General features: G+C 58.3%; 1 protein-coding gene across 2 annotated transcripts in view; it reads right to left on the reverse strand.

Moving 5' to 3' along the window:
• The window catches only part of CIC (capicua transcriptional repressor), a 57548-nt gene extending 43878 nt beyond the window's left edge, over positions 1-13670 (reverse strand). The window contains exons 1-2 of one of the 2 annotated variants that reach the window (XM_048500027.1): positions 13650-13670; positions 7092-9680 (exon numbers count right to left, since the gene is read on the reverse strand). In XM_048500027.1, coding sequence (XP_048355984.1) covers positions 7092-9648 — 2557 coding nt within the window. In that variant the 5' untranslated portion in view covers positions 9649-9680; positions 13650-13670. Of the gene's footprint in view, positions 1-7091; positions 9681-13182; positions 13293-13649 lie in introns of those variants that run through there. The other variant, XM_048500026.1, reaches the window with a different exon arrangement.
• Between the last annotated feature and the right edge of the window lie 12671 nt (positions 13671-26341).

Genomic DNA, 26341 nt, shown 5'->3' on the forward strand with positions numbered 1-26341 from the left:
GCCAGGCCCACAAGGCAATCCAGGCAACTTCTTGGTGCTGTTCTGAGGCCGGCCAAGGCAGCCACCCACAGGGCCAGCCTAACCAAGTCACATTTATGTCATGAATGTAAACAAATTAGTTTGACACCCCTGGTCTAGGATGTGATCACTTGGTCCACCTGGATACCCGCAGGGACACTGACGGCCACTTGCAGGGACACTGAGGAGCAGCAGTGGCGTAGTGGTTAAGAGCAGGTGCATTCTAATCTGGAAGAACCGGGTTTGATTCCCCGCTCTGCCGCTTGAGCTGTGGAGGCTTCTCTGGGGAATTCAGATTAGCCTGGGCACTCCCACACACGCCAGCTGGGTGACCTTGGGCGAGTCACCGTTCTTCGGAGCTCTCTCAGCCCCACCGACCTCACAGGGTGTTTGTTGTGGGGGGGGGAAGGGAAAGGAGATTGTAAGCCCCGTTAAGTCTCCTGCAGGAGAGAAAGGGGGGATATAAATCCAAACTCTCCTCCTCCTCCTCCTCCTCGTTGTCCAGCCATGGGATCCTCCTGGTGACTGCATGCTCCAGCAACACCTGGCAACGCAGACCTGCCCACACAATCTCCCTGCGCAGCCAATCTCTCGCAGAGCTTTTGGCAATCTACAAGTGACACCAACATCCGGTTTTAAAAACAACAACCCCCTTCTCGATGCTGGGGAGGAAATTCGCTACTGCAGGGTGCAAAGTTTGTATCAGCGTGCTCTGGACTGCCCAGGCCAACCCCACTTCTGTCTGATCTGGGAAGCTAAGCAGTTTGGACCCTAGTTCAGCATTTGGATGGGAGACCACCAAGGAGTGCCAGGATTATGAAGCAGAGGCAGGCGATGGCAAACCACCTCTGAAGATCCCTTGCCTTGAAAGCCGGGATGTCCGACTCTGGCGCTTCAGATGTTCAGAGGAGCAGCAGTGGCGTAGTGGTGAAGAGCAGGTGCATTCTAATCTGGAGGAACCGGGTTTGATTCCCCGCTCTGCCGCCTGAGCTGTGGAGGCTGATCTGGGGAATTCAGATTAGCCTGTGCACTCCCACATACACCAGCTGGGTGACCTTGGGCTAGTCACAGCTTCTCGGAGCTCTCTCAGCCCCACCCACCTCACAGGGTGTTTGTTGTGAGGGGGGAAGGGCAAGGAGATTGTAAGCCCCTTTGAGTCTCCTACAGGAGAGAAAGGGGGGATATAAATCCAAACTCTTCTTCTTCTTCTTCACAGCCTACAATTCCCACCAGCCAATTGGCCATGCCAATAGGGGCTGATGGGAAATGTAGTCCACGAACATCTGAAGCACCAGAGTTGGACACCGCTGCCCTATGGGACCGCCGTAAGTCACCTGCAACTTGGCAAAACAAACCAAGAAAAAATGTAGGGTGATATCATAAGGGAAAGGTTCAGAAAGGTGCTTATGTAAAGAGAACGGAACTGCAGACAATACAGCTGCGTACTGCATATGCATTATCTTTCAGCTGCATGTATTACCCATACTACCTTGTTTCCTAATACCATTTTCTGAATGCTTTGTTTCCTATGTAATTCTAGGCCTAATATGTCGCTTCTTAGCAATCTCATCCTATTGACTGAATCTACTTGGTCTATGTAATCCACCTGTAGTCTCATTGAGACAGGTGGACCGTAAAGGAAGCAAATGAAAAATTTAAAATAGCAAAATAGATAAACGCAGATGGCTTTAAAAGGCAGCTCACAAAATTCAGGGATGAAGGGTCCCTCGATGGCAATTAGCCACCATGACTGAATAAAACTTCCATGCTCAGAAGCAGTAGATCTTAGAACGATACAGCTGGGGACAAGAATAGGAGGGACAAGAATAGGAAGATAAACTCCAGTGGGGAAGGAGTTCACGTTGGCGCCCTGTCAGTGTTTACTCCAGACCTGGGCATTATACGGCCAGCGGGCCACATGCGGCCTGCCGGATGACCCTGACTGGCCCCCCTGCCATGCTGGGGAGCGAGGCATCTTTGAAAGACCTGCAGAAGCCGGTTGCCTTGGCTGCTGGCTTCTGCAGGGCTTTCAAAAGCGCCTCGCCCCCCTGCCTTTTGGCCCGGCCCGCCACAATATTTTCTGTTTCTTATGCGGCCCCATGGAAAAAATAATTGCCCACCCCTGGCTTACTCTGTACCCAGAACAGCCCAAGCCAAACGCCACCTTCTTAAATGCCAGTTCTTTGGAACAAACTCTTGCAGCAGGACCGATCCAGGGTGTAACCACCAGACCAGGAGAAAGGCAACCTTTCTGGCCCAGGTGCCAAAAGGAAAAAAAATGGAACATCTACATCTACCTGTGAAAGTGTCAGCGTGCCAGCAAACAAAACTGGGAGGAGACGAATGATGGACTTGGTCCAGACAAGCTTGGGGGAAACCTCAGGATTGTGCCGGCAACTCAGAGATGCACTCTGGACTCACCTGGTGCCGTCTGGCTCCATGAGGCAGTGACAGGTGTCAGCCAGGTCTGTTGCCTCCTCCCCACGTTGCTGTACCCAGCATCATACCTGTGTCTCAGTGGCTTGGGTGAAGATCTGGCAGTGGGCACCAACCAAAAGCATCCAGTGAGTCACTGCACGCTTGTGCGCCAGGGGATGGCCTATCTCGACATTAGGTGCAAGGTGGCAATCTTAAGAGCAAGCTACTAGCCCACAAAGATGCTTTAGCCTAGCTCCCTGGTGGCGAAGCTATGGCGCTCCAGATGTTCATGGACTACAATTCCCATCAGCCCCTGCCAGCACGGCCAACCTATGGAGTGCCATAGGTTTGCCACCACTGGCCTAGCTCTTGGGTGTCCAACTCTGGTGCTTCAGATGTTTGCGGACTACAATTCCCATCAGCCCCTGCTGGCATGGCCAATTGGCCAAGACAGCAAGGACTGATGGGAATTGTAGTCCACGAGCATCTGAAGCACCAGAGATGGACACGCCTGGCCTAGGTCATTTGTTGCAGTGAACACAGCCTGCCTGCGTGCACATACAACAATTTGTAAGGACAACCGATATGGGGTCGCTTTGTCACTGAAACTGGGGCTAGAACCTGGCTAAACATGGGGATTTTATCCCCTGCTCAGCGGTCTGTGCACTGAGGGCAATGTGAGAATGAATCAATGTCTGCAATTTAAAAATTAAGTGTATGTGGCTGTCCTTGTGTTCACTGTAACTTGTAAACAGGGCTCTTGCCAACCCCGTTCCCTGTGCGTTATGCCGCAGGAACTGATGCTCTTCCTGTTCAGAAAAACTTTGCAGCCTGGGTCAACTCGAGGCGATTGTTACTCGCCAACCAGCCACCAAGGAGCAGCGATTTTCCATGCCTCAAAGCGGCTCTTCGCCACTCACCGCTACCACCACTGTGGGCCACAGGCAAAATAAAAAACCCGGAGCCGACCAGCCAACCTAAGCAAAACAAACAAAAAGCAGGCCTGCTCGCGTGGACCGAACAGCAGTGGCGTAACCAGACTGGCTCGGGTGCCAGGTCTCGCCCTACCTTCAAAACCCTCCAGCTGCTGTAAGGGCGACAAGACCTGAACGACTGCTTCGGGCGCTTGACAGATTCAGACAGGAAACCGGTTAGCAGTTGCTCTGCAGAAACAAGGGCTCCTTTCAACAACAGCTAGATTGTTTGTTTTTTTCCCCAGTGAGCTGGCAATTCCAGACTGGGCATGCCCAACTTGTGACCCGACTGAGCCAAAAGAAACCCACTGGCCGTGTACGCACACAGGGCTGGCGGCGGGCGGAGAACTTGATTACCCTCCTGGTGGTCGCCTGCCCTGATCTGCAGAAAACAGGAAGGGCTTGAACTGGCACCCTGACAGGTCGTGATTGATGGGGCTACCTTCGGCATGGCAGGTCACCTGTAACATACCCCAAATTAGCAAGAATCCCAGAATACCAGATCCTTGCGCCTGCCTCTTGCTGGGGCTGGGACTAGAGCAGGGATCTGCAACCTGAGGTTCTCCAGATGTTTATGGACTACAATTCCCACCAGCCCCTGCCAATTGGCCATGCTGGCAGGGGCTGATGGGATTTGTAGCCTATGAACATCTGGAGAACCACAGGTTGTAGATCCCTGGACTAGATCCCTGGACTATTGCATCTTTAAAAACAAAGGGCGAACCAGTCTGATGCTGCCAAGCGTGGTGCAGCAGTCAAAGTGTCAGACGAGGATCCAGAAGAGCTGGGTTCAAATCCCCGCTGGGCCAAGGACAACTGCAAAGTGACCGCGGGTCAGTCACAGACTCACAGTCTGTCTATCTCACAGGTTTGTTGTGCAGATAAAACAAAGGAGAGAGACGTACGCTATTTCGGGTCCCCCGTTAGGGAGAAAGGTGGGGCACAAATGAAGCAAATAAATAAAATAGGGAAGTTTTTAATGAGGGCCTAAGAATTCAGAGTTAAAACATGGAGTGACATATTTTTACACCGAGCCAGTGTGGGGTAGTGGTTGAGAGTGATGGACTCTAATCTGGAGAATCGGGTTTGATTCCCCTCTGCTCCGGCGGACTCTTATCTGTTGAGACAGATTTGTTTCTCCACTCCTCCACATGAATGTTCTTGGGCTGGTCACAGTTCTCTCCAAACTGTCTCAGCCACACCTACCTCCCGAGTTGTCTGTTGGGCGAAGAGGAAAAGAAAGGCGTGTTTGTAAGCTGCCTTGAGTTTCCTTCCAGGAGAGAAAGGCGGGGTATAAATCCAAACTCCTCCTCTTCTCTTCTAACATGCCCAAAGCCACCTTGGGCAAACACAGGTAGCTTTGGGCATGTTACTCTGCCTTATCCACACACTTTACACCTATTAACTGGGACTAGATTGGGCACCTATTAACTGGGACTACATTGGGCACCTATTAACTGGGACTAGATTGGGCACCTATTAACTGGGACTAGATTGGGCAAGATTCAGCCTTCGAATTCAATGGAGGGATTATGCACATGAAGAAGAAGAAGGTTGGATTCATATCCCCCCTTTCTCTCCTGTAAGGAGACTCAAAGGGGCTAACAAACTCCTTTCCCTCCCCCCCCCCACAACAAACACCCTGTGAGGTAGGTGGGGCTGAGAGAGCTCCGAAGAACTGTGACTAGCCCAAGGTCACCCAGCTGGCATTTGTTGGAGTGCACAGGGTAATCTGAATTCCCCAGATAAGACTCCACAGCTCAAGCGGCAGAGCGGGGAATCAAACCTGGTTCCTCCAGATTACAGTACACCTGCTCTTAACCACTACGCCACTGCTGCTCCACATGCTTAAATCTCTCCCACTGAAACTGCTTAAACTTCAGGGCTGGCTCCCAGTAATATGTAGAAAAGTGCCTTTAAAATAAGTTGTACAAAAAAATAAACTAAAAAAATGGGATGATGCTACCTGATTTGCAAGCTAAGACCAGATACCGTTTATGAAGATAAACGGGAAGAATGCAAGGAGAAAGGTGACAGAGAAGCAAAGACTGGAGGCCGAAGCTGCAGGAGAGAAGGATTACATTTTTGCCACCTTGAACCAAGAGAAAAGGCAAGGTATAAATACTGTAATAAATAAATACACTTCTGAGCTCTGTTTTGATCAGGAGTCTCCAACCTACCGCCCTCCAGATGTTCATGGACTATGATTTCCATCAGCTCCGCCAAACCAGGGCCATGCTAGCAGGGGCTGATGGGAATCGTACTCCATGAACATCTGAAGGGCCGTAGGTTGGAGAACCCTGGTTTAAGATCCTAAGCAGCACAGAGTTCCAAAGAGAAGTGGGGTATGAAGCAATGTTAAAACAAAAAACAAAAAATAACCGGAATAGATCCAGGGAGGAAGTGGCCGTTAAGGAAGGAGGTTCAGCAAGAGAGATCGGGGGCAGAACGAGATGCAGGAAAATAAGATGGGCAGAGAAGTTACAAGCAAAACGCAAGAGAGTGAAGCTGAGAGAGAACTTCCCCAGGATTGCCTAAGAAAACACCATCACGTGCCTTTAGCCTTAGGGGGAAGCTGGGCTACAAACCAAAACAAAAAAGGACTTTTTACACTCCCTTCTGAAATCTCCTTAGCTGTGGCAGCTGTTTTTCCGCCCAGACTGTTGGGGAAGGACTGGCGGAAGGCAAACCCCCCCACCCAAACTGCACTGTTGTGTGTTGCTGCCTCAAGAAAAACAGAAACGTGAAATCTCCATTCCTACTTTGTTTTCTCAGCACTTCTGATTTGCAAAGCCTTTAATGCGTCTGCCAGACCACCATCCCCTGCGAAGCAGGCCCCTTTCTCCCCGCGCCGATCGAGGGGGAAAAAGACTTGCCAGACAGCACACAACCCAATCGATTGGTCGATTAGTTTTCTATATCACCCCTCTCTTTCGGGCCTGGGGCTGCTCATGTCATATCAATACAATATAACAGTGATGGAGAACCTTTTCGAGACCGAGTGCCCAAATTGCAACCCAAAACCCACTTATTTATCGCAGTGCCAATACGGCAATTTAACCCGAATACTGAGGCTTTAGTTTAGAAAAAACAGTTGGCTTCGAGGCAGTAAGCTTGGTGAAGCAACCATGCAACACTTTGAATGGGTGAATTACTACCCTTGGAGGGTTTACTCAGAAGCAAGCCCCATTGCCAGCAACCGAGCTTACTCCCAGGTAAAGGATCGTGCCCAGGCCAGCATAGATGTGTGTGTGTGGGGGGGGTGATTTTCTGCCCCCCTTACATGACGAACTCTGGGCACGTGTGCCCACAAAAAGGGATCTGAGTGCCACCTCTGGCCCCCGTGCCATAGGTTCGCCACCACTGCAATATAAAATGTACGCAACAGTGTAAGCATGAAAACCTCGAGCCCTGAAAATCCACCCTGAAATCAAGCCCTGAAAATCCACAACAAACTGCTTGACGGCTGGGTGACCACAACACAAGACATACTTTCTTCATCAAGACAGAGACTCCAGCTTCTTCAGGTAGATCCGAGATAAGAAAGCGCTTCTTACGAAGCTGCACGTCCGCCAGGTGTTGGAATGTTTACGGTCACTTTGATCAGAACTGATTCCAAAGTGATCCACGCAAGGAAGCAGAGATACAAGTCGCTACTAGTAGTAACAGGAGATCCCTTACCTGTGCCGGGTCTTCCCATAATAATCTCCTTCTTGGGAGCGGGGTGGCTGGTGTACTCGCCAGGGACGATGACAGGTAACAGGGCGGCTGGAGAAGGATGGAAAGCAACTGGTTGGAAGGGGGAGGAGACACTGAAAATGGGCGGGACCTGTTCAGGGGCAGAGGTTGCACTAGGCTGGCTAGAAGGCAGAGTCCGACCCACATTAATGGGCACCGGCACCTGCAGTTGTCCTTTGCCTGCCAGGTGCTCCTTGGAGCCGGCCTTGACCATTCGGGGGCTGCCCACCCGTCCTTCCAGAGGTTTCTCGGTGAACTTGGAGGGCAACGGAACATCCGGGTTGCGCACAATGACAGGGGAGTCCCTCTGCACAGCCGGGACACGACGCACAGAGGGGCTGGGGTCAGAGGTCAACCCAGCCAGCGGCGGCACCAGCAGGAGCGGAGAAGCCTGCTGGGAGCGGGAGGAGAAAGACCCTGCGCCCGCAGGTGACACAGCCCGGAAGCCGGCAGGTGTGGAGGGGGTAGGCGTATGCGAGACAGACTCCACCCCCGAGTCAAGGCTGTCAGTCTTATGGAAGTCGGCCGCCGATCCGGTACTGCTGTGGTGGGAGTCGGCTTTCCGTTTGCTGGGGCTCATCGGGACCGTGAAAGTCAGGTTGGTCTGGAAAGTGGACAAGATCCCGGAATGGTGGCGCTCCCGGGGAGCAGCATGGTGCAGCATCTCCGGGCTCAGCACCGCACCCCCTACCCCCTTGGGGGTGCTGGCGCTGACGTGGCGACTGCGTGCGGCTGCCCGCTGGATCACAGGCGATGCGTTGATGGGGCTGAAACTGGCCGGACGGAAGCCGAAGAGCGGGGAGGGAGATGGCGACGGCGCAGGCGAGAAGGGGGACTGGTTGGAGACGGGAGAGAAGGAGGGGGTGCCGGAGCGAGAGCTCCCCAGGGAGACCAGCATGACAGCCGCCTCGCACTCGTCAAACTCAAACCGTGACAAGTCAGCCGGGGCCACCAGGCGGGGCCGCGAGTCCCCTCGAGCGCTGCTGGTCTCACTGTCCCGAGAGGTCTCGTCCCAGTCGAATTCAGCGCTACCCTCTCGCAGCCCACTGGCCCGTCCCTCGGAAAGGCTCTCCATCTCCTTGGTGCGCATGGAGAGGTGGCGGGAACAGTAGCCGCGCCTCTGTGACTCTTTCATGCAGCCCTCCCGCGAGCACAGCCGCCGCCACTGCTTGCCATTGAACTTCTTACGGATGCCGTTCGGGGTGCACACCACGTCCCCTTTCTTGTACTTCTGCTGGGCGGCCGTGAGGGGCGTGCGGGAGCGAGAGGAGCCCGGAGTGCTGCACTTGTCTACGGACATCACGCTGCTGCTGCGGCTCCCGCTCGCTTCCGGGCTCAGCAGAGGTGACGGCTGCTCGGGGAGGCGAGGGAACGCGGGCGACTTGGGAGGCGACAGAATCTGCGGGGGTACAACCACGGACTTCTCCTCCCCCCGCACCCCAGCACTGATCTTAGAGACCTCCGCGTCTTCCGGCTGCTTTGGCTCCGGGCACGGAAGAGCCAAAGCCACCTCTTCCTCTTCCGGCAAGGGAGGGGGCTTCTCGGGTTGTTTGTTATCATCAGGGAGGGATCCGGACCACCAAGGCGGCCGCAGAAGTCGCAGGGCGGAGCGTGGTACCCATGAGGAGTCTTTACGGGCAACAGTGGTGCCAGGAAGGACCACAGGACGTGCAAAGAGTACTTTGTACGAGGGCGGTTTCGCGCTCACTTCGACCACGGCGCCTTCCCGATACGCCGTCTCCTCAGAGTCCACACAAGCGCAGACCGCCGTGCCCACTGTCAAAGCAGCCTGTGGGGGCGTGGCATCAAGGACCACATCCACAGTGCCGGAACCCAGTGCCCCTTCGTAGTATGCCATGGCACGGTCGGAGATAAACTGCACCCCCAAGTCCTGCCCCCGACGGATCTGCTTCACTATAGCCGGTTGAAAGATCCCGTCCCGCTGAGCTAACACTCTCTGGGAGCGCAACTGCCGCAAGTCGTACTCGTTCGGGGGCACTGACCACAAGTCTCCCATCCCTTTGTCGTTCTCGTCGGCAGAGTGCTCGCTGGCCGTATCCGTGCTGGAGGAGGGACAGCGCTGGGGTTCATCCTCCGCTGGAACTGCCAAACCCTCGCTGCCATTGGATTCCTCGCCCCCTGGATACTTCCTGCAGGGCGCGCGCCCTTTGAAAGCAGCCGTTTTGCGGTTCGGCGAGGCCTCCAGCAGACAGGCCTCCACCCCAGGCTCTCCGTCGCCTTCGGGCAGCTTGTAGGGGTCATTGTGCGCGCCCACCAACTCACGCAGGCTAGGGTCCATCTTCACTTGCAGGCACCGGGCCCCCGCAAACACGGAGGGCTGATCGGGAGCCTCCTCCCCTCCCCCCTCGTCGGGTTTAGGCCCCTCCTCGAGGGCTGTCTTGCGCTTCTGGGCTTTGGCGCGGGTGGAGGGCGGAGAGCGGCTGCTGCTGGCGCTGGTGCTCGAAGAGGAGGAGCAGGCCACCTTCTTCACCGGTTTCATCTTCCCCTCAGTCTGGGTTTGGACTCGGGGAGCTAAGGAGAGAAATGCAGAATGAAGGGTTAAAGGACTTGCCAGAGCTCAGTGCTCATAGGGAGGGCCTGTGGCTCGGTGGTAGAGCATCTGCTTGGCATGCCAAAGGTGCCAGGTTCTATCCCCACCATCTGCAGCCCACCACCTGAGACCCTGGAGAACAGCTGCCCGTTTCAGCAGACAATACCGACCTTGAGGAACCAAGGGTCTGGTCCAGGGGTCTGCAGCCCACGGCTCTCCAGATGTTCATGGACTACAAATCCTATCAGCCCCTGCCAGCATGGCCAGAGGCTGATGGGATTTGTAGTCCATGAACATCTGGAGAGCCGCGGGCTGCAGACCCCTGGCTCTGGTCCACTATAAGGCCGCTTCATGTGTGTTCACTACAACCATATGGCAGCCCAAATCTCAGTTCTCCACCAACAATACCACCCCGCCCTCCATCCTAGTCGGCCTCTTGTTTTTTGCCCTCCCACCTCTGCCAATGTTGTTTCCATTTCTCCTCCTTTTCTTGGGCGCTACCAGTGCCCTCCCCATGAAGGGAGGAGGGCTGTGGCTCATCCGTAGATCATCGCTTGTCACGCAGAAGATCCAGGGTTCAATCCCCAGCCGCTCCAGTTAAAAGGGCTCAGTCAGTAGGTGACGTGAAAGACCTCCTCCTGAGCCCCTGGAGAGACCCTGCCAGTCTGAGTAGCCCGCACTGACTCTGATGGGCCAATGATCTAATTTAGCGTACAGCAGCCGCATGCATCCCTGAAAGAGAATCCCCCTCGTACACGCACAATTTCTCAGTTGTGCATACAAAAACCCCAAGTTGCACCAAATTGGATCAACGAGCTGTCACGGTTAATATTGTCCACTCCAGTTGGCATCTCTGGGAAATCTCTTTCGTATCACCCACTGCCTGACCTTTTGAGAAAGATTGGACCTGGGACCTTGTGCGTGGCAAGCAGGTGCTCAACCACGGAGCCACGACCCCTCTGCTAAGAAACACAGGAGACCAACAGCCCTGAATTACATTCCCTTGCCACCCCGTCCCTTCATCCTCATGTCAAGTGTATGATCACAGGTAGGAAAACACAGGTAGGAAAACCTGTGCATTCTAGGGGAAAGATTCTTTTGTCTGTACGTCCCTCTTAAGCAGGGGTCTTCAAACTATGGCCCTCCAGATGTTCATAGACTACAATTCCCACGAGTCCTACCACTTGGCCATGCTGGCAGGGGCTGATGGGAATTGTAGTCCATGAACACCTGGCCATAGTTTGAAGACCCCTGCTCTTAAGAAACATCAACCAATGCTCAGCATGTGCAGAGCGACCCTTGATTGAGACTAGACCAAAAGTCCTACATACCAAATAAAACCCCAACAAAACAGGTATCTGAAACTCATTTGCAGCCATTTTTTTTAGTTAGGGCAGAAGTGTCCAACTCTGGTGCTTCAGATGTTCATGGACTACAATTCCCATCAGCCCCTTCTGGCATGGCCAATTGGGGCTGATGGGAATTGTACTCCATGAACATCGGAAGTGCCAGAGTTGGACACCCCTGAGTTAGGGCCTTGGTTGGTGATTTTAATTCAGCCAGGAGTTGTATTTTAAATGGAGCAAGAGTTGAGGCCAGCCAATTCAGTTTCTCCCCTTCACAAGGTCGACACCCACAGAAGTCCTGAGGGAACCTTCCCTGTGCACCACCCAAGGCAGAAGGGACAGAGACACTGCACAAGGAAGGAGCCCTGGTTGAATTGCCCTTGCTGTTAACGCCAGAGGGGAGAAGGGGTTAAAGAGTCATCTGCCCGTGGTTTTGCTCACACACAAAGAATCCCACATCTAGAATAGGGAGGGTGAATCCCTTGCAACTGGGTGTTAGGATAGGGCCAGATTGCAAGCCAGTTTCTCCCCTCCCCAGCTTTGTGAAGACCACAGGCTACTAATTCCCATCCTGACATCAAGTAGCCAATTAAAAATTAAAAATCAAATCTCCCCAAGAGACTGCATGCAAATAGTTTGATTTTTCAAGCTCAGCTCATGCACAAACTAGGCTTAGAGCAGGTTCTGTTCTTGCTGCAACAGAATCTAGCACCTCAAGTTCTGCAGGAATAAACGGGGGCAACCTTATGTGGAAGGTTATCGTCTTCTCCAAAATAGAAACAGGCATTTGCTGGAAACTCTCCTAAGGAATTCCCCCCCACACACAAATCTTACTCACACAGGAATGTTTAAATGATCACAAACCCTTCCACTAACTTAGTCAAGCAGGATCAAATCCAGCAATCTTCCATTCTACTCTTCCTGCCCCCCCCCCTCGAAAAAAGGGAGGGACAAGAGGTTTCTTGGAAAAACACAGAGGGCAGCTGAACAGTCTCAAGGTCTGGCTGCAGAACAAATTGAGTTTTATCATTCCAGCCTCCCACCCCCACCCCCCACCCCAACCCGCCACACACAGAGATGGGGCGCCATTCTGCAAATGGCAGCTACTTCAAGAGAGGGTCATCCCCAATTCTCCACAGCCACGGAGTTTCCGGATTCCTGGAACATGCCCCTTCCTTTCCCTTCTGAAAGAAAAGGCCTCCAAAGTCCTCTCTAACTGCATGTGCACAGGCACAGACCCCAGTTTCTCCAAGGGGAGCGGTACTCTGTGCATGCTTAAGGGCACTCTTCCTTGCTGATGGCTTTCCTGATCCTCGGGCCTGAAGCTTGACATCTGCAGTGTAAAAATCACCACCTGGTAAAAATTCTGCATGGCCAGACCTTCCTTGTTCATTTTAGCCTGATCCCTCCCCCCTCCATGCAGGAAATGTTTGGAAGGATTTTTTTCCACCTCCCACCCCTCCCCCCTCCAGAGTCATCCAGTGCTGCCCACCCCTCTCCCTTGCCTAAAGTCAAGGAGGTACAAACAGCTCCCATCTCCCAAGCCTGGATACCGGACCACCTGCAGCCAGGTGTCCTTGCCAAGCGTTCTCACCCCCTCCATACTCTCCTTCCTCCAGCACTTCCCTAAGACCCTCCCCTCTTATGCAATTCCTTCCCTTCTTCCTTGCACACGTACTTGCCTGGCCTTCTTAGCGATCTCGTCAGAACCTGTGCTGGGATCGCTGAATGCCCCCTCCCGTTCTCATCTTCAGGCCATATTATTCATTCCCCCCCACCCACCCAAAGCCCCTACCTCCATGCCTGCTTTCCTGGGACCAGGGGTCTTCAGGTAGGGGGCAAAGTCCCTACCACCGTTTCTGGACCCCCGAAATAGGCATCTCGCTGCATGCAAGCTCCCTGTGCAGGGGAGAGCCGAACAAAGTTATGATGCATAGAAAGTGGTTAAGAGACCCCTGGACCCCCTCCCCATTTTTTGATATTAGAGTTGGTGCCGCCCAGAATCTAACTGGGGGAGCAAAGTTGATGCACCCTGCCCCCTCTTTGCAGGGTTCTTTGCAGATGTTGCCCTTCGTGGCTCTCCCCATTGCCTCCTCCATGGGGGGCACTACAGTTGGCACTTCCCAAACCCCCTTACCTGAATGTTCCCCTTTCCGTGGAGTTCGGAACGCCGGAACCCACCCCTATCCAAGGAGCCTTGGTACAGTCCAATCCTCCCCTCCCCCCTGCCTGCGATGGTCCAGCCCGAGCCCCTCTCGGCCCCTCCGAGCCCCTTTTACTCCAGCAGACAAAATGGTGAATGAATCTGGACCAGCTGGAACGGCCGTCCAATCAGCGCCCACAACTAAGTGACAGATTTTCACGTCCGCCAATAGCAAGTCGGCAGGGCTTGCGCATTAGCCCACCTCTCAAGACGGCCATCCAGTGTAGCCTATCAGTGCCGAGATGGGGAGGTTACCTCTTTAAAATATGCCTGCCACTCGCCTGAGAAGAGCGGTTACAGTAGCCTATGGCGAATTGAAGGAGAGAAGAAGTAGGCGAAGCTCCACATACAGTATCCAATAGGAAAAATGGGGTGGAGCCAAGAATACAGAACTTGTTTACCTGGCGCTAGGAGAACAGGAAGACTTGGCTCCGTCCAGGCTCATGGGATATGTAGTTCTCCAAGACCCCCTATAGGCTAATCAATCCGTTCAATGCTGACAAAAAAACTTTCATTCCCAGGATGCCTCAAGACAAGGAGCGGAGGAAAAAAGAAGACACGGTGCCTCATGGGACATCTACTTCTTAAGACTGTTCTCCCTACTCAATATGGCCAAACCGTAGCCAGGCAAAGACGCCAATTCCCATCTTGCTTTGCGGTGAAGCCGTCACCCACTGGGAGCTGTCGGCGCAGAAGACCCCGCTGCCCTTGTAGTCCAGGCTGTCATCGAGGTCGCTGGGCATTTTCACGCAAGAAACTACAACTCCCGTGAAGCACCGCGCGCCAGTTTTTTCAAGACGGTGAGGACGCCGGGGTGCCTCATGGGAACAATAGTATTAAAGACCAGCACTTCCTTCCCAAGGGGGGGGGGCGCAAAAGTAAGAGGACTATGTCACCCATCATGCTTTTCGGCGCCAGGGCATTTTTTAACAGGGCCGCACAAGGCCTTATGGGATTGGTGGTCCACAGAGGCTACCCACCCTGTAGGCTATACTGAGGAAAGACTACAACTCCCATCCGCCCTTCGGGTGACTCTTCAATCCCCTCCCCTCCCCCCTCGGAGCTGCAAAGTAGAACTCCTGAGGTGTGTGAGTGGGGGCGGGTGGACTTCGTTCCCCTCTCGGGTCCCCTCCGGAGTGGATCATTTGAATGTAATTTGCATGTCATTAGCATATTCATCCACTCACCCGCGGTCCGCTCCTGGCCTCTCTTGCCCTGGCCGGGCCCCTCTCGCTTCCTCTCAGCAACAGCGGAGCCGCCGCCGACAGCGCCGCGGCCAATCAGCGGCCGGACCGGGATCTCCTCCCCACGTGGGGCCGAAAAGGCGGAGCCAGCGGCCGCCAATCCTCGCCCGGGGTGGCCGAGGAATGAGGTCATTCAGGCTAGTCCACATTGGAGGAGACTTGCAGTGCTCGGAGCCAATGGGAAGGCGCGTTCCGCGGGACAGGCACAAGCCTGGAAGACTGGGGTGTCTACGAGTTGGGGCTTTAAGAACGTGAGGACGAAGCAGCGCGTACTAGGATTTGGGACTTTTCCGAGTGCGCATGTCAGTATGTCCTCCCCTTATGTCACATTCAATGCAACACGGACTGGCGCCATCAGCCAGCGAGTGCAACTCAAATGTCATGGAAAGTCATCAAGTGAATCTTTTTTTACCTAAAACGCACAATCCCGAATGTGGTTCGGTTCACCCCCGCTAACAGCCCAACCAGTGTGTGCAATGGGAGGGAAACACGCAAATGAATTGCAATGGGGGGGGGGGGGCATGCATATGAATTGCACTCCACATCTCACATGTGGGGTTCTGGCTACCTTCACGCTCTTAAGAGCATATGCCCTCCCCCCATTTGGCCTTGTCTCCTCCTGCCCCCCCCCCCTTTTCCTTTCCAGCAAGAGCCAAACAAGATGCTGACCATGGTACTATGGAAATAGTTCTTGAGTTCTTTCCCTTTGGGAAATTCCCTTCCTTACTACTGACTCATCTGCTAAGCAACCCCCTATTTTTTTTGTTGCAAAGAATACTGGGGCCAGATGGAGGGCTGGTGGTCTTCCTCTTAGCCTTATTAAGTCTCCCGGTGACCCCACACAAACTGAGAGTGGCCTCGAGAATAAGGGTGAAGGGTCTTCAGCCATCAGAAACCTGCAACCTGATCTGCCCAGTGAAGAACCCTGGATAAACTTCCCAGATTGTTCCATAAATGTGCACTCTTTGCGCACTGGTGCCCAGTATTGAATTCAGGGTGGTGTGGGGGTCTATTCTGATTTGTACTAAAGGTGGTTGACACCTGAAATGGCTTGTGGGTACTCCTAGGGGGTTAGGTTCGGAACACTATTGGAATTTTAACTGCAATTGTCTCTTCTGTGCTCTACACTGCTCCTAGCACTTTTCCACATTTCTGGCAGAGTAGTTCTGAGCTTATGCTATAGAGCAGTGATGGCGAACCTACACTCAGAGCCCTCTCTATGGGCACATGCAGAGTGCCCCCCTACACACACACATCTAGGCTGGCCTGGGTCACTGGGCTCGATTATTAGCATTAAACCTAAGACTTAGCTTTGGGGAAGCAGTGTAGGTAACCCTGTCAAGTGCAGTTAAACTAAAGCAGTGGGAATGGGGCTTGCTTCTGAGTAAACCCTCTTAGGGTCGTGATTCACCCCTTGGAAGAGTTGCACAGTTGCTTCAAAGCAAAGCCATCAACTACCACCAAGCTTACTCCTGAGTAATGCACGCCTCGGAGCCAACCGTTTTTTCTAAACGAAAACCTCAGTATTCCGGTTAAATTACTGTGTTGGCACTTTGCGATAAATACCGGTAAGTGGGTTTTGGGTTGCAATTTGGGCACTCAGTCTCGAAAAGGTTCACTGCTATAGAGCCATCACTGCTATAGAGCCATTTCCCTGTGGAACAGAGCCGGTTTGTTTGTTTGCTGTTCCGTGACTTTATGGCAAAGGGATTCTGAGCATGCACAGAAAGCCTTTCCATTCTGGCTAGAAATGACTGCACTACCAAAATACTTTGAGCATCTGCAAAGAACCTTCTCTCTCTTTTTCTTTCTTTTGACGGCATCTTGCAGAAATAACAAAATTAAAAACCGAACCCAGGCATTTCTTTTGTGGCTTGGCTACTTTCTGCTTGCCTTTCCATTTGCTCCCTTTCTTCATTTTCCCGCAGCTTTTCTTCCGTTCTCACAACTCACCTGAAAAAAAAAATGCAATAATGCAATTCAGTGGGCCTGGACCAACAGCAATCTTCCTTCGGACAGTGAATCGGCCTGTTTTCTATACCAAGGCAGATTTCAGGTATGAAATCAGTAAAACAGAGAAAAACATCTTTGCATGTTTGTGAGTACCTACATAAACATACGTGAAACTGGAAACAGCAGGATTAAACTGGGCATCTTTTGCATACCAGACCAATGCTTTGCCACTGAGCCACGACCCTTCGCCCGATTTTAGTCACGTGGCCTCCTTTCAGCCTTCCCCACCACGACACACAAGCATCTGAATCACTGCAGTGTACAACTGCAATTCTACACAGTCACACCCTTCTTAGTATATTGATTTCAACGGTTTTGGAAGAGCGTAATTGCACGTAGCTGATCTGGCAAGAGCTGTTTGTTCCTAATGACTGGCGGCTTCACCTGGACATGTCCAAACAGATTCCACTTAATTTTCAGTTTTCTTTGGCTTCCTTGCCGGCAGAGAATGAGCTCTGGAGAGAGAAAAAACTTCACCATATTTTAAGGGAGCTGTTGGTAGTGGTTCAAATGTCCCCTTTCTCTTCCCGTCCTGAGAGGTTCTTGCATGTGCAGGCAAAGGAGAAATGGAGGCAAGATCCATCTAGACTCGCATGCTGTTTCCAGTATGGCCAGCCCCCCCCCCCCCCCTCTGGAAACTCCCAAGAAAGGAGAGCAATAAATAAAACTGGTACGAGAAGTTATTCTACTACAAATGAGAAACAGGGCACGTCTCGTGGTTGCTGCATGGAATGCCAAGGGGGTGACCGTGTTAGTCTGCCGTAGCAAAATAAAAGCCAAAGTCTGACAGTACCATAAAGATGGATGTTTATTTCAGCATGAGTTTCCATGAGTCACAACCCGCTTCAGACAGATATGAAGCCACTTCAAATTTTCTCTTGCCGCTATCCTGATCATCTGCTTGTGTTCCAGAGTTCACTGTGCATGTGACGTACCCTTTAGCGTGCAAATCAGGAATAGGATACTAGTTCCAGTCCCCGGTTTAAGATTCACACAGCAGAGGCGGATCATGTATTCCAAACAACATTCCTTTATTAGCAAGGAGATACACAAATGGAGCTCCGGCCATTCTAATTACCAAATAGAACCAACTGAGCAGAACTCCACCCCAAGAAGCTGAACCAGGGGTGCCAGCAGGGGCTGATGGGAATTGTAGTCCATGAACATCTGAAGTGCCAGAGTTGGACAGCCCTGGGCTAAACCATCTTATATAAACACAAGAGGTGGGAAAAGATTGCTCTGGTATAGTGTATACAATAGATAACCCCCATTGCTGCTCTTTACAGCTCTTTACATTCTTTGTTGCTCTTTACAGCTTTGTCATCTGCTGACTGAATATTGGCCAGTCCCCTCCCGGGGGGTTAATGCCGGACATCATCTACTTATTTTAATTGTGGAAGATCACTGCTGCTAGTGTTTTAATGTTTAATTTATTTATTGTTTTAATTGATCTGAGACTGCAAATGCCTTAACAGTCCAGGTGCTCGGGAGCAACAGCCGCAGATGGCCATTGCTTTCACTTCCTGCACGTGAGCTCCCAAAGGCACCTGGTGGGCCACTGCGAGTAGCAGAGAGCTGGACTAGATGGACTCTGGTCTGATCCATCTGGCTTGTTCTTATGTTCTTATGAAACTATTTGATGTATTTAAATATTGATTGTTTTATAAACCGCCCTGAGCCCTTTGGGGGTAGGGCGGTCTATTAAATTGAAATAATAATAATAATAATAATAATAATAATAATAATAATAATAATAATAATAATAATAATAATAATAATAATAATAATAGTGGATTGGGCACGCACGCACACACCACATTCCCACTCCCTTTTGATACATTTGTGTTTGCATGAAACAAAAATGTGTCCAACCTGCACAGCAAGATGATGCAGGCTCAATGAGTGGGGTGTCCCGGGGCACAGTGGGGCACACTGACGCATTTCTCAGCGCCCACCAAGTATTTGTAGAAAGTGCATGGGACCTGGTGGGGCTTTTGCTGCCCATAGCTTTTGGTTTGCCGTTGGGAATTTTATTGGCTGTGTCAATTTGTAAAAACATTGGTTTGGAGGCAGCCGCCACCATAGTGCACGGATCTTCACTAGGGCTGATTCCACATGGGCCAAAAACAGCAGTGTGAAAACAGTGTGAAAATGGTGTAAAAGGGTTTAAAACGGTGCATTTTCACACTGCTGTTTTTGGCCCATGCGGAATCAGCCTAGGTGACTATATTTATGCTGTGGCACAGTGGCAGCCATTTTGTAACCGAGTCCACCTTTTGTAGCAGCCATTTTGTCGCCGGGGCCGCCTCTTGTTGCCGTCATTTTGCGGCGGCGCCCAACACATCGTGCCCAAATTTCAAAGATGCCCACAGGCTCAAAAAAGTTGTCGACCTCCACTCTTATGGGGAGGTTGCAATCCAATCTGCCCCCATTTAGCTAATCTTAAAAAAACATTTAAAGGAAGAGGGTTGGAATCTGGTCCCGGAATACTGGTGACTAATCCAGTAGCACTCCCAAAACCGCCCTTGGTGGGGATGAGTTTACTTTGCAGAACCCTTTTCCTGAATGAATTCAAAATATTTTTACCACGGTCATGGCTTCCTGCAAATAACTCTGGGAGCTGTAGTTTGGTGAGGACAAATCTTCCTCCCTTTTCCCCCACAGAGAAAAAGCTTCAAACATTACCTTGTTGTTCGCTAGAGTCCGCTTTCCTGTTATCAAAGTGTATTGCACACAGTATATCTGCAGACGAATGGGCTGACCGCTATGGTGCGCCATCGCTGTGTACCAAATCCACATTCCCTCCAATGATACTCGTCATACGAACATGTTAAGCAATTATACTGAGCTAGAGCATTGAGGTCCACCTAGATGAGCTGCATCTGCATTGGAAGGACCAGAAGGGGACTTTCTTCCATGTTTTTGTAGTTCCAGCAACTCTACCAGGTGGAAAAGGAGCGAGAAAAAAATCACCTTTGTGTCATTAGAGTCCTCAATGCCCATTCTGGAGTAAGCAGAACAATGTGATCTTTGGTACTCCTTGCCCTTGGTACTCCTTGCCCTTGCCACTATTTCCAGTGGTGGGATCCAAAAATTTTAGTAACAGGTTCCCATGGTGGTGGGATTCAAACTGTGGCGTAGCGCCAAATAGAGACTGGTAGGGGCATGGCGGGGCATTAACGACGAAATCAAGAGGCAGGAGCATTCCTGAAGTGGGCTGTGGCATTCCTTAGTGGGAAGCGAGTGCTGCGCAGGCGCTTGAGCTGCCACGCACTGCGCTTGATTCCTCCCGCTAGACTGCTTCAAGTTCTGCGCGCTACTGCTGAGAGGAGGGGCGTAACTAAGGCAAAAATCACGTGGCAAAATCACCCATTAGTAACCCCCTCTCGGCACACACAAATAATTAGTAACCTACTCTCGGAACCTGTGAGAACCTGCTGGATCCCACCTCTGACTATTTCTATTAGGAAACCAGAGATTTACCCATCAATTCCAACCTGAAGTTGCCACCCTGGGGCTCCGCAGGGGTAGTCAACTATGTAGAACCATGATACCAAGCCCAGTTAACTGCAGGTACCCTGAAAAAAAAAACAACTCTGAAATTGCTATGAACATCAATGCAGCTGCCCATAACAGGGCTCAGGTCAAGCACAATGGCGGAGCCATCAGCACTCTCCCTCCAGCTGTCTTGGCCCTGCGGGATCACGGCGATTTGCGCAGGGCCTGTAAGACTGAGTTGTTCCACCAGGCCTTTGGAGAGACCAGTCGCTGAATTGTGCCCCCTCTGTTCTCCTGTGAGGGTCCCTTTACATCTTTGGGACCCACCGTGCTCCCCTCTTCCCTCTTCCCTCGTTAGGAGGATTTTTAAGTAAGGGTTTTGCCAATTTAATGTAGCAATGACTGTTTTAAATTAAATTAGTATTTTAGAGTTTATAGGGTTGAGTTCTTAATGTTAGGCATTTATTGGTTGTTATTTACTCGCCCCTCTTGTTATTGTATTTTATGTTAATGTTGTACACCAAAATTGTATACCATGTTGTATACCAAATTGAAATAATAATAATAATAATAATAATAATAATAATAATAATAATAATAATAATAATAATAATAATAATAATAATAATAAGCTGGAGTCAGTGAGCCCAACTGCACAGTTTGATGCTAGGTTCAGTGTGACTTGAAGCCTGTAGTTTAAAGCTGGGCCCAGCCAAGGTGAGTCCAGAATCAAACAGATCCGCCCCACTCCTGAATTTCAGGTGGAGTTTGGGGAGGGGCAAACCCAAACAAACACTGGCTGGATCAGTGTTCAACTGTGTATCTGCCCCCAGAACTCAAAAGGGATGGCCTGCTGCGTCTAGCACCTGCATCATGACCTGCTCCTCTGGCACCTGGGGCTACAGCCCCTCAGTCCCTCCCTAGTTATGCCACTGGCTGTAAAACCGAGGAGAGGTACTGATGCCTCTCTCTTCTCAGGCTGTGGAACTTTGGTCAGAGAAGGGAAAACCTTTGTGTGGGGCAAGAGGCTCATGTTCTCACACTTCTAAACTTAGAACCAATGCAGTAAGGAAAAGAAGAAATGCAAGCAGTGTGTAGGTTATGTCATTTGGTACTCTGGGCTGATCCATTTCTGCAGCAGTGAAGGCACAGCTGTGAATGGACGTAGGAAAACAGGTTGTCCCAGGATAGATACATATCAGTATCCGATCAGCTGAACAGGATTTGTTATCATGGAATGATTGCTTGGTCGATGGGACAGTGAAACAGGGCTAGGTTCAACAAATAATGTTACTGTATTGTCGAAGGCTTTCATGGCCGGAATCACTGGGGTGCTGTGTGGTTTCCGGGGCTGTATGGCTGTGTTATCTTCATTGTTACTCCCATGCTACAGACTTCTCTGTGACTCACATACCAGGCTACTCTATTCAGATATACTCCACTTGCTTTCCATATATATATACTCCACTTGCTTTCCATTCCTACCATCAGATCCTCTGAAGATGCCAGCCACAGATGCAGGCAAAACGTGAGGAGAGAATGCTGCTAGAACACGGCCATACAGCCCGGAAACCACACGGCACCCCAAATAATTTTACTATTCTTTTTTTTAAAAAAATCTAAACTGCTATATTTTAAATGAACCACTGTGTAACGATAATTAGTCTTGTTCAACTGTTCTGCTGTTTTGTTTATTGATCTTTTATCGAAATAAAAACTGATGCTGATATCCAAGATAGATAATAGTATTGGAACAACCTGTCATGTCCACCCAGTTGTTCGTGTGTACAGACAGCTGTGGAAAATTCCACACCAGTCAACATGGGACTGGAATTGGAGGAGGAGTGTCGGCTTTAGGAAAGGTCAGGAAAAAAAGGGATTCATGGCTTAGCGGTAGAGCCGTGGTGGCAAGCCTTTGGCACTCCAGATGTTATGGACTACAATTCCCATCAGCCCCTTCCAGCATGGCCAATTGTCCCCCCCCCCCACCCCCCCCCCCCCCCACCCCCCCCCCCCCCCACCCCCCCCCCCCCCCACCCCCCCCCCCCCCCACCCCCCCCCCCCCCCACCCCCCCCCCCCCCCACCCCCCCCCCCCCCCACCCCCCCCCCCCCCCACCCCCCCCCCCCCCCACCCCCCCCCCCCCCCACCCCCCCCCCCCCCCACCCCCCCCCCCCCCCACCCCCCCCCCCCCCCACCCCCCCCCCCCCCCACCCCCCCCCCCCCCCACCCCCCCCCCCCCCCACCCCCCCCCCCCCCCACCCCCCCCCCCCCCCACCCCCCCCCCCCCCCACCCCCCCCCCCCCCCACCCCCCCCCCCCCCCACCCCCCCCCCCCCCCACCCCCCCCCCCCCCCACCCCCCCCCCCCCCCACCCCCCCCCCCCCCCACCCCCCCCCCCCCCCACCCCCCCCCCCCCCCACCCCCCCCCCCCCCCACCCCCCCCCCCCCCCACCCCCCCCCCCCCCCACCCCCCCCCCCCCCCACCCCCCCCCCCCCCCACCCCCCCCCCCCCCCACCCCCCCCCCCCCCCACCCCCCCCCCCCCCCACCCCCCCCCCCCCCCACCCCCCCCCCCCCCCACCCCCCCCCCCCCCCACCCCCCCCCCCCCCCACCCCCCCCCCCCCCCACCCCCCCCCCCCCCCACCCCCCCCCCCCCCCACCCCCCCCCCCCCCCACCCCCCCCCCCCCCCACCCCCCCCCCCCCCCACCCCCCCCCCCCCCCACCCCCCCCCCCCCCCACCCCCCCCCCCCCCCACCCCCCCCCCCCCCCACCCCCCCCCCCCCCCACCCCCCCCCCCCCCCACCCCCCCCCCCCCCCACCCCCCCCCCCCCCCACCCCCCCCCCCCCCCACCCCCCCCCCCCCCCACCCCCCCCCCCCCCCACCCCCCCCCCCCCCCACCCCCCCCCCCCCCCACCCCCCCCCCCCCCCACCCCCCCCCCCCCCCACCCCCCCCCCCCCCCACCCCCCCCCCCCCCCACCCCCCCCCCCCCCCACCCCCCCCCCCCCCCACCCCCCCCCCCCCCCACCCCCCCCCCCCCCCACCCCCCCCCCCCCCCACCCCCCCCCCCCCCCACCCCCCCCCCCCCCCACCCCCCCCCCCCCCCACCCCCCCCCCCCCCCACCCCCCCCCCCCCCCACCCCCCCCCCCCCCCACCCCCCCCCCCCCCCACCCCCCCCCCCCCCCACCCCCCCCCCCCCCCACCCCCCCCCCCCCCCACCCCCCCCCCCCCCCACCCCCCCCCCCCCCCACCCCCCCCCCCCCCCACCCCCCCCCCCCCCCACCCCCCCCCCCCCCCACCCCCCCCCCCCCCCACCCCCCCCCCCCCCCACCCCCCCCCCCCCCCACCCCCCCCCCCCCCCACCCCCCCCCCCCCCCACCCCCCCCCCCCCCCACCCCCCCCCCCCCCCACCCCCCCCCCCCCCCACCCCCCCCCCCCCCCACCCCCCCCCCCCCCCACCCCCCCCCCCCCCCACCCCCCCCCCCCCCCACCCCCCCCCCCCCCCACCCCCCCCCCCCCCCACCCCCCCCCCCCCCCACCCCCCCCCCCCCCCACCCCCCCCCCCCCCCACCCCCCCCCCCCCCCACCCCCCCCCCCCCCCACCCCCCCCCCCCCCCACCCCCCCCCCCCCCCACCCCCCCCCCCCCCCACCCCCCCCCCCCCCCACCCCCCCCCCCCCCCACCCCCCCCCCCCCCCACCCCCCCCCCCCCCCACCCCCCCCCCCCCCCACCCCCCCCCCCCCCCACCCCCCCCCCCCCCCACCCCCCCCCCCCCCCACCCCCCCCCCCCCCCACCCCCCCCCCCCCCCACCCCCCCCCCCCCCCACCCCCCCCCCCCCCCACCCCCCCCCCCCCCCACCCCCCCCCCCCCCCACCCCCCCCCCCCCCCACCCCCCCCCCCCCCCACCCCCCCCCCCCCCCACCCCCCCCCCCCCCCACCCCCCCCCCCCCCCACCCCCCCCCCCCCCCACCCCCCCCCCCCCCCACCCCCCCCCCCCCCCACCCCCCCCCCCCCCCACCCCCCCCCCCCCCCACCCCCCCCCCCCCCCACCCCCCCCCCCCCCCACCCCCCCCCCCCCCCACCCCCCCCCCCCCCCACCCCCCCCCCCCCCCACCCCCCCCCCCCCCCACCCCCCCCCCCCCCCACCCCCCCCCCCCCCCACCCCCCCCCCCCCCCACCCCCCCCCCCCCCCACCCCCCCCCCCCCCCACCCCCCCCCCCCCCCACCCCCCCCCCCCCCCACCCCCCCCCCCCCCCACCCCCCCCCCCCCCCACCCCCCCCCCCCCCCACCCCCCCCCCCCCCCACCCCCCCCCCCCCCCACCCCCCCCCCCCCCCACCCCCCCCCCCCCCCACCCCCCCCCCCCCCCACCCCCCCCCCCCCCCACCCCCCCCCCCCCCCACCCCCCCCCCCCCCCACCCCCCCCCCCCCCCACCCCCCCCCCCCCCCACCCCCCCCCCCCCCCACCCCCCCCCCCCCCCACCCCCCCCCCCCCCCACCCCCCCCCCCCCCCACCCCCCCCCCCCCCCACCCCCCCCCCCCCCCACCCCCCCCCCCCCCCACCCCCCCCCCCCCCCACCCCCCCCCCCCCCCACCCCCCCCCCCCCCCACCCCCCCCCCCCCCCACCCCCCCCCCCCCCCACCCCCCCCCCCCCCCACCCCCCCCCCCCCCCACCCCCCCCCCCCCCCACCCCCCCCCCCCCCCACCCCCCCCCCCCCCCACCCCCCCCCCCCCCCACCCCCCCCCCCCCCCACCCCCCCCCCCCCCCACCCCCCCCCCCCCCCACCCCCCCCCCCCCCCACCCCCCCCCCCCCCCACCCCCCCCCCCCCCCACCCCCCCCCCCCCCCACCCCCCCCCCCCCCCACCCCCCCCCCCCCCCACCCCCCCCCCCCCCCACCCCCCCCCCCCCCCACCCCCCCCCCCCCCCACCCCCCCCCCCCCCCACCCCCCCCCCCCCCCACCCCCCCCCCCCCCCACCCCCCCCCCCCCCCACCCCCCCCCCCCCCCACCCCCCCCCCCCCCCACCCCCCCCCCCCCCCACCCCCCCCCCCCCCCACCCCCCCCCCCCCCCACCCCCCCCCCCCCCCACCCCCCCCCCCCCCCACCCCCCCCCCCCCCCACCCCCCCCCCCCCCCACCCCCCCCCCCCCCCACCCCCCCCCCCCCCCACCCCCCCCCCCCCCCACCCCCCCCCCCCCCCACCCCCCCCCCCCCCCACCCCCCCCCCCCCCCACCCCCCCCCCCCCCCACCCCCCCCCCCCCCCACCCCCCCCCCCCCCCACCCCCCCCCCCCCCCACCCCCCCCCCCCCCCACCCCCCCCCCCCCCCACCCCCCCCCCCCCCCACCCCCCCCCCCCCCCACCCCCCCCCCCCCCCACCCCCCCCCCCCCCCACCCCCCCCCCCCCCCACCCCCCCCCCCCCCCACCCCCCCCCCCCCCCACCCCCCCCCCCCCCCACCCCCCCCCCCCCCCACCCCCCCCCCCCCCCACCCCCCCCCCCCCCCACCCCCCCCCCCCCCCACCCCCCCCCCCCCCCACCCCCCCCCCCCCCCACCCCCCCCCCCCCCCACCCCCCCCCCCCCCCACCCCCCCCCCCCCCCACCCCCCCCCCCCCCCACCCCCCCCCCCCCCCACCCCCCCCCCCCCCCACCCCCCCCCCCCCCCACCCCCCCCCCCCCCCACCCCCCCCCCCCCCCACCCCCCCCCCCCCCCACCCCCCCCCCCCCCCACCCCCCCCCCCCCCCACCCCCCCCCCCCCCCACCCCCCCCCCCCCCCACCCCCCCCCCCCCCCACCCCCCCCCCCCCCCACCCCCCCCCCCCCCCACCCCCCCCCCCCCCCACCCCCCCCCCCCCCCACCCCCCCCCCCCCCCACCCCCCCCCCCCCCCACCCCCCCCCCCCCCCACCCCCCCCCCCCCCCACCCCCCCCCCCCCCCACCCCCCCCCCCCCCCACCCCCCCCCCCCCCCACCCCCCCCCCCCCCCACCCCCCCCCCCCCCCACCCCCCCCCCCCCCCACCCCCCCCCCCCCCCACCCCCCCCCCCCCCCACCCCCCCCCCCCCCCACCCCCCCCCCCCCCCACCCCCCCCCCCCCCCACCCCCCCCCCCCCCCACCCCCCCCCCCCCCCACCCCCCCCCCCCCCCACCCCCCCCCCCCCCCACCCCCCCCCCCCCCCACCCCCCCCCCCCCCCACCCCCCCCCCCCCCCACCCCCCCCCCCCCCCACCCCCCCCCCCCCCCACCCCCCCCCCCCCCCACCCCCCCCCCCCCCCACCCCCCCCCCCCCCCACCCCCCCCCCCCCCCACCCCCCCCCCCCCCCACCCCCCCCCCCCCC

The sequence above is a fragment of the Sphaerodactylus townsendi genome, linkage group LG06, assembly GCF_021028975.2.
Source record: "Sphaerodactylus townsendi isolate TG3544 linkage group LG06, MPM_Stown_v2.3, whole genome shotgun sequence".
NCBI lineage: Eukaryota > Metazoa > Chordata > Lepidosauria > Squamata > Sphaerodactylidae > Sphaerodactylus > Sphaerodactylus townsendi.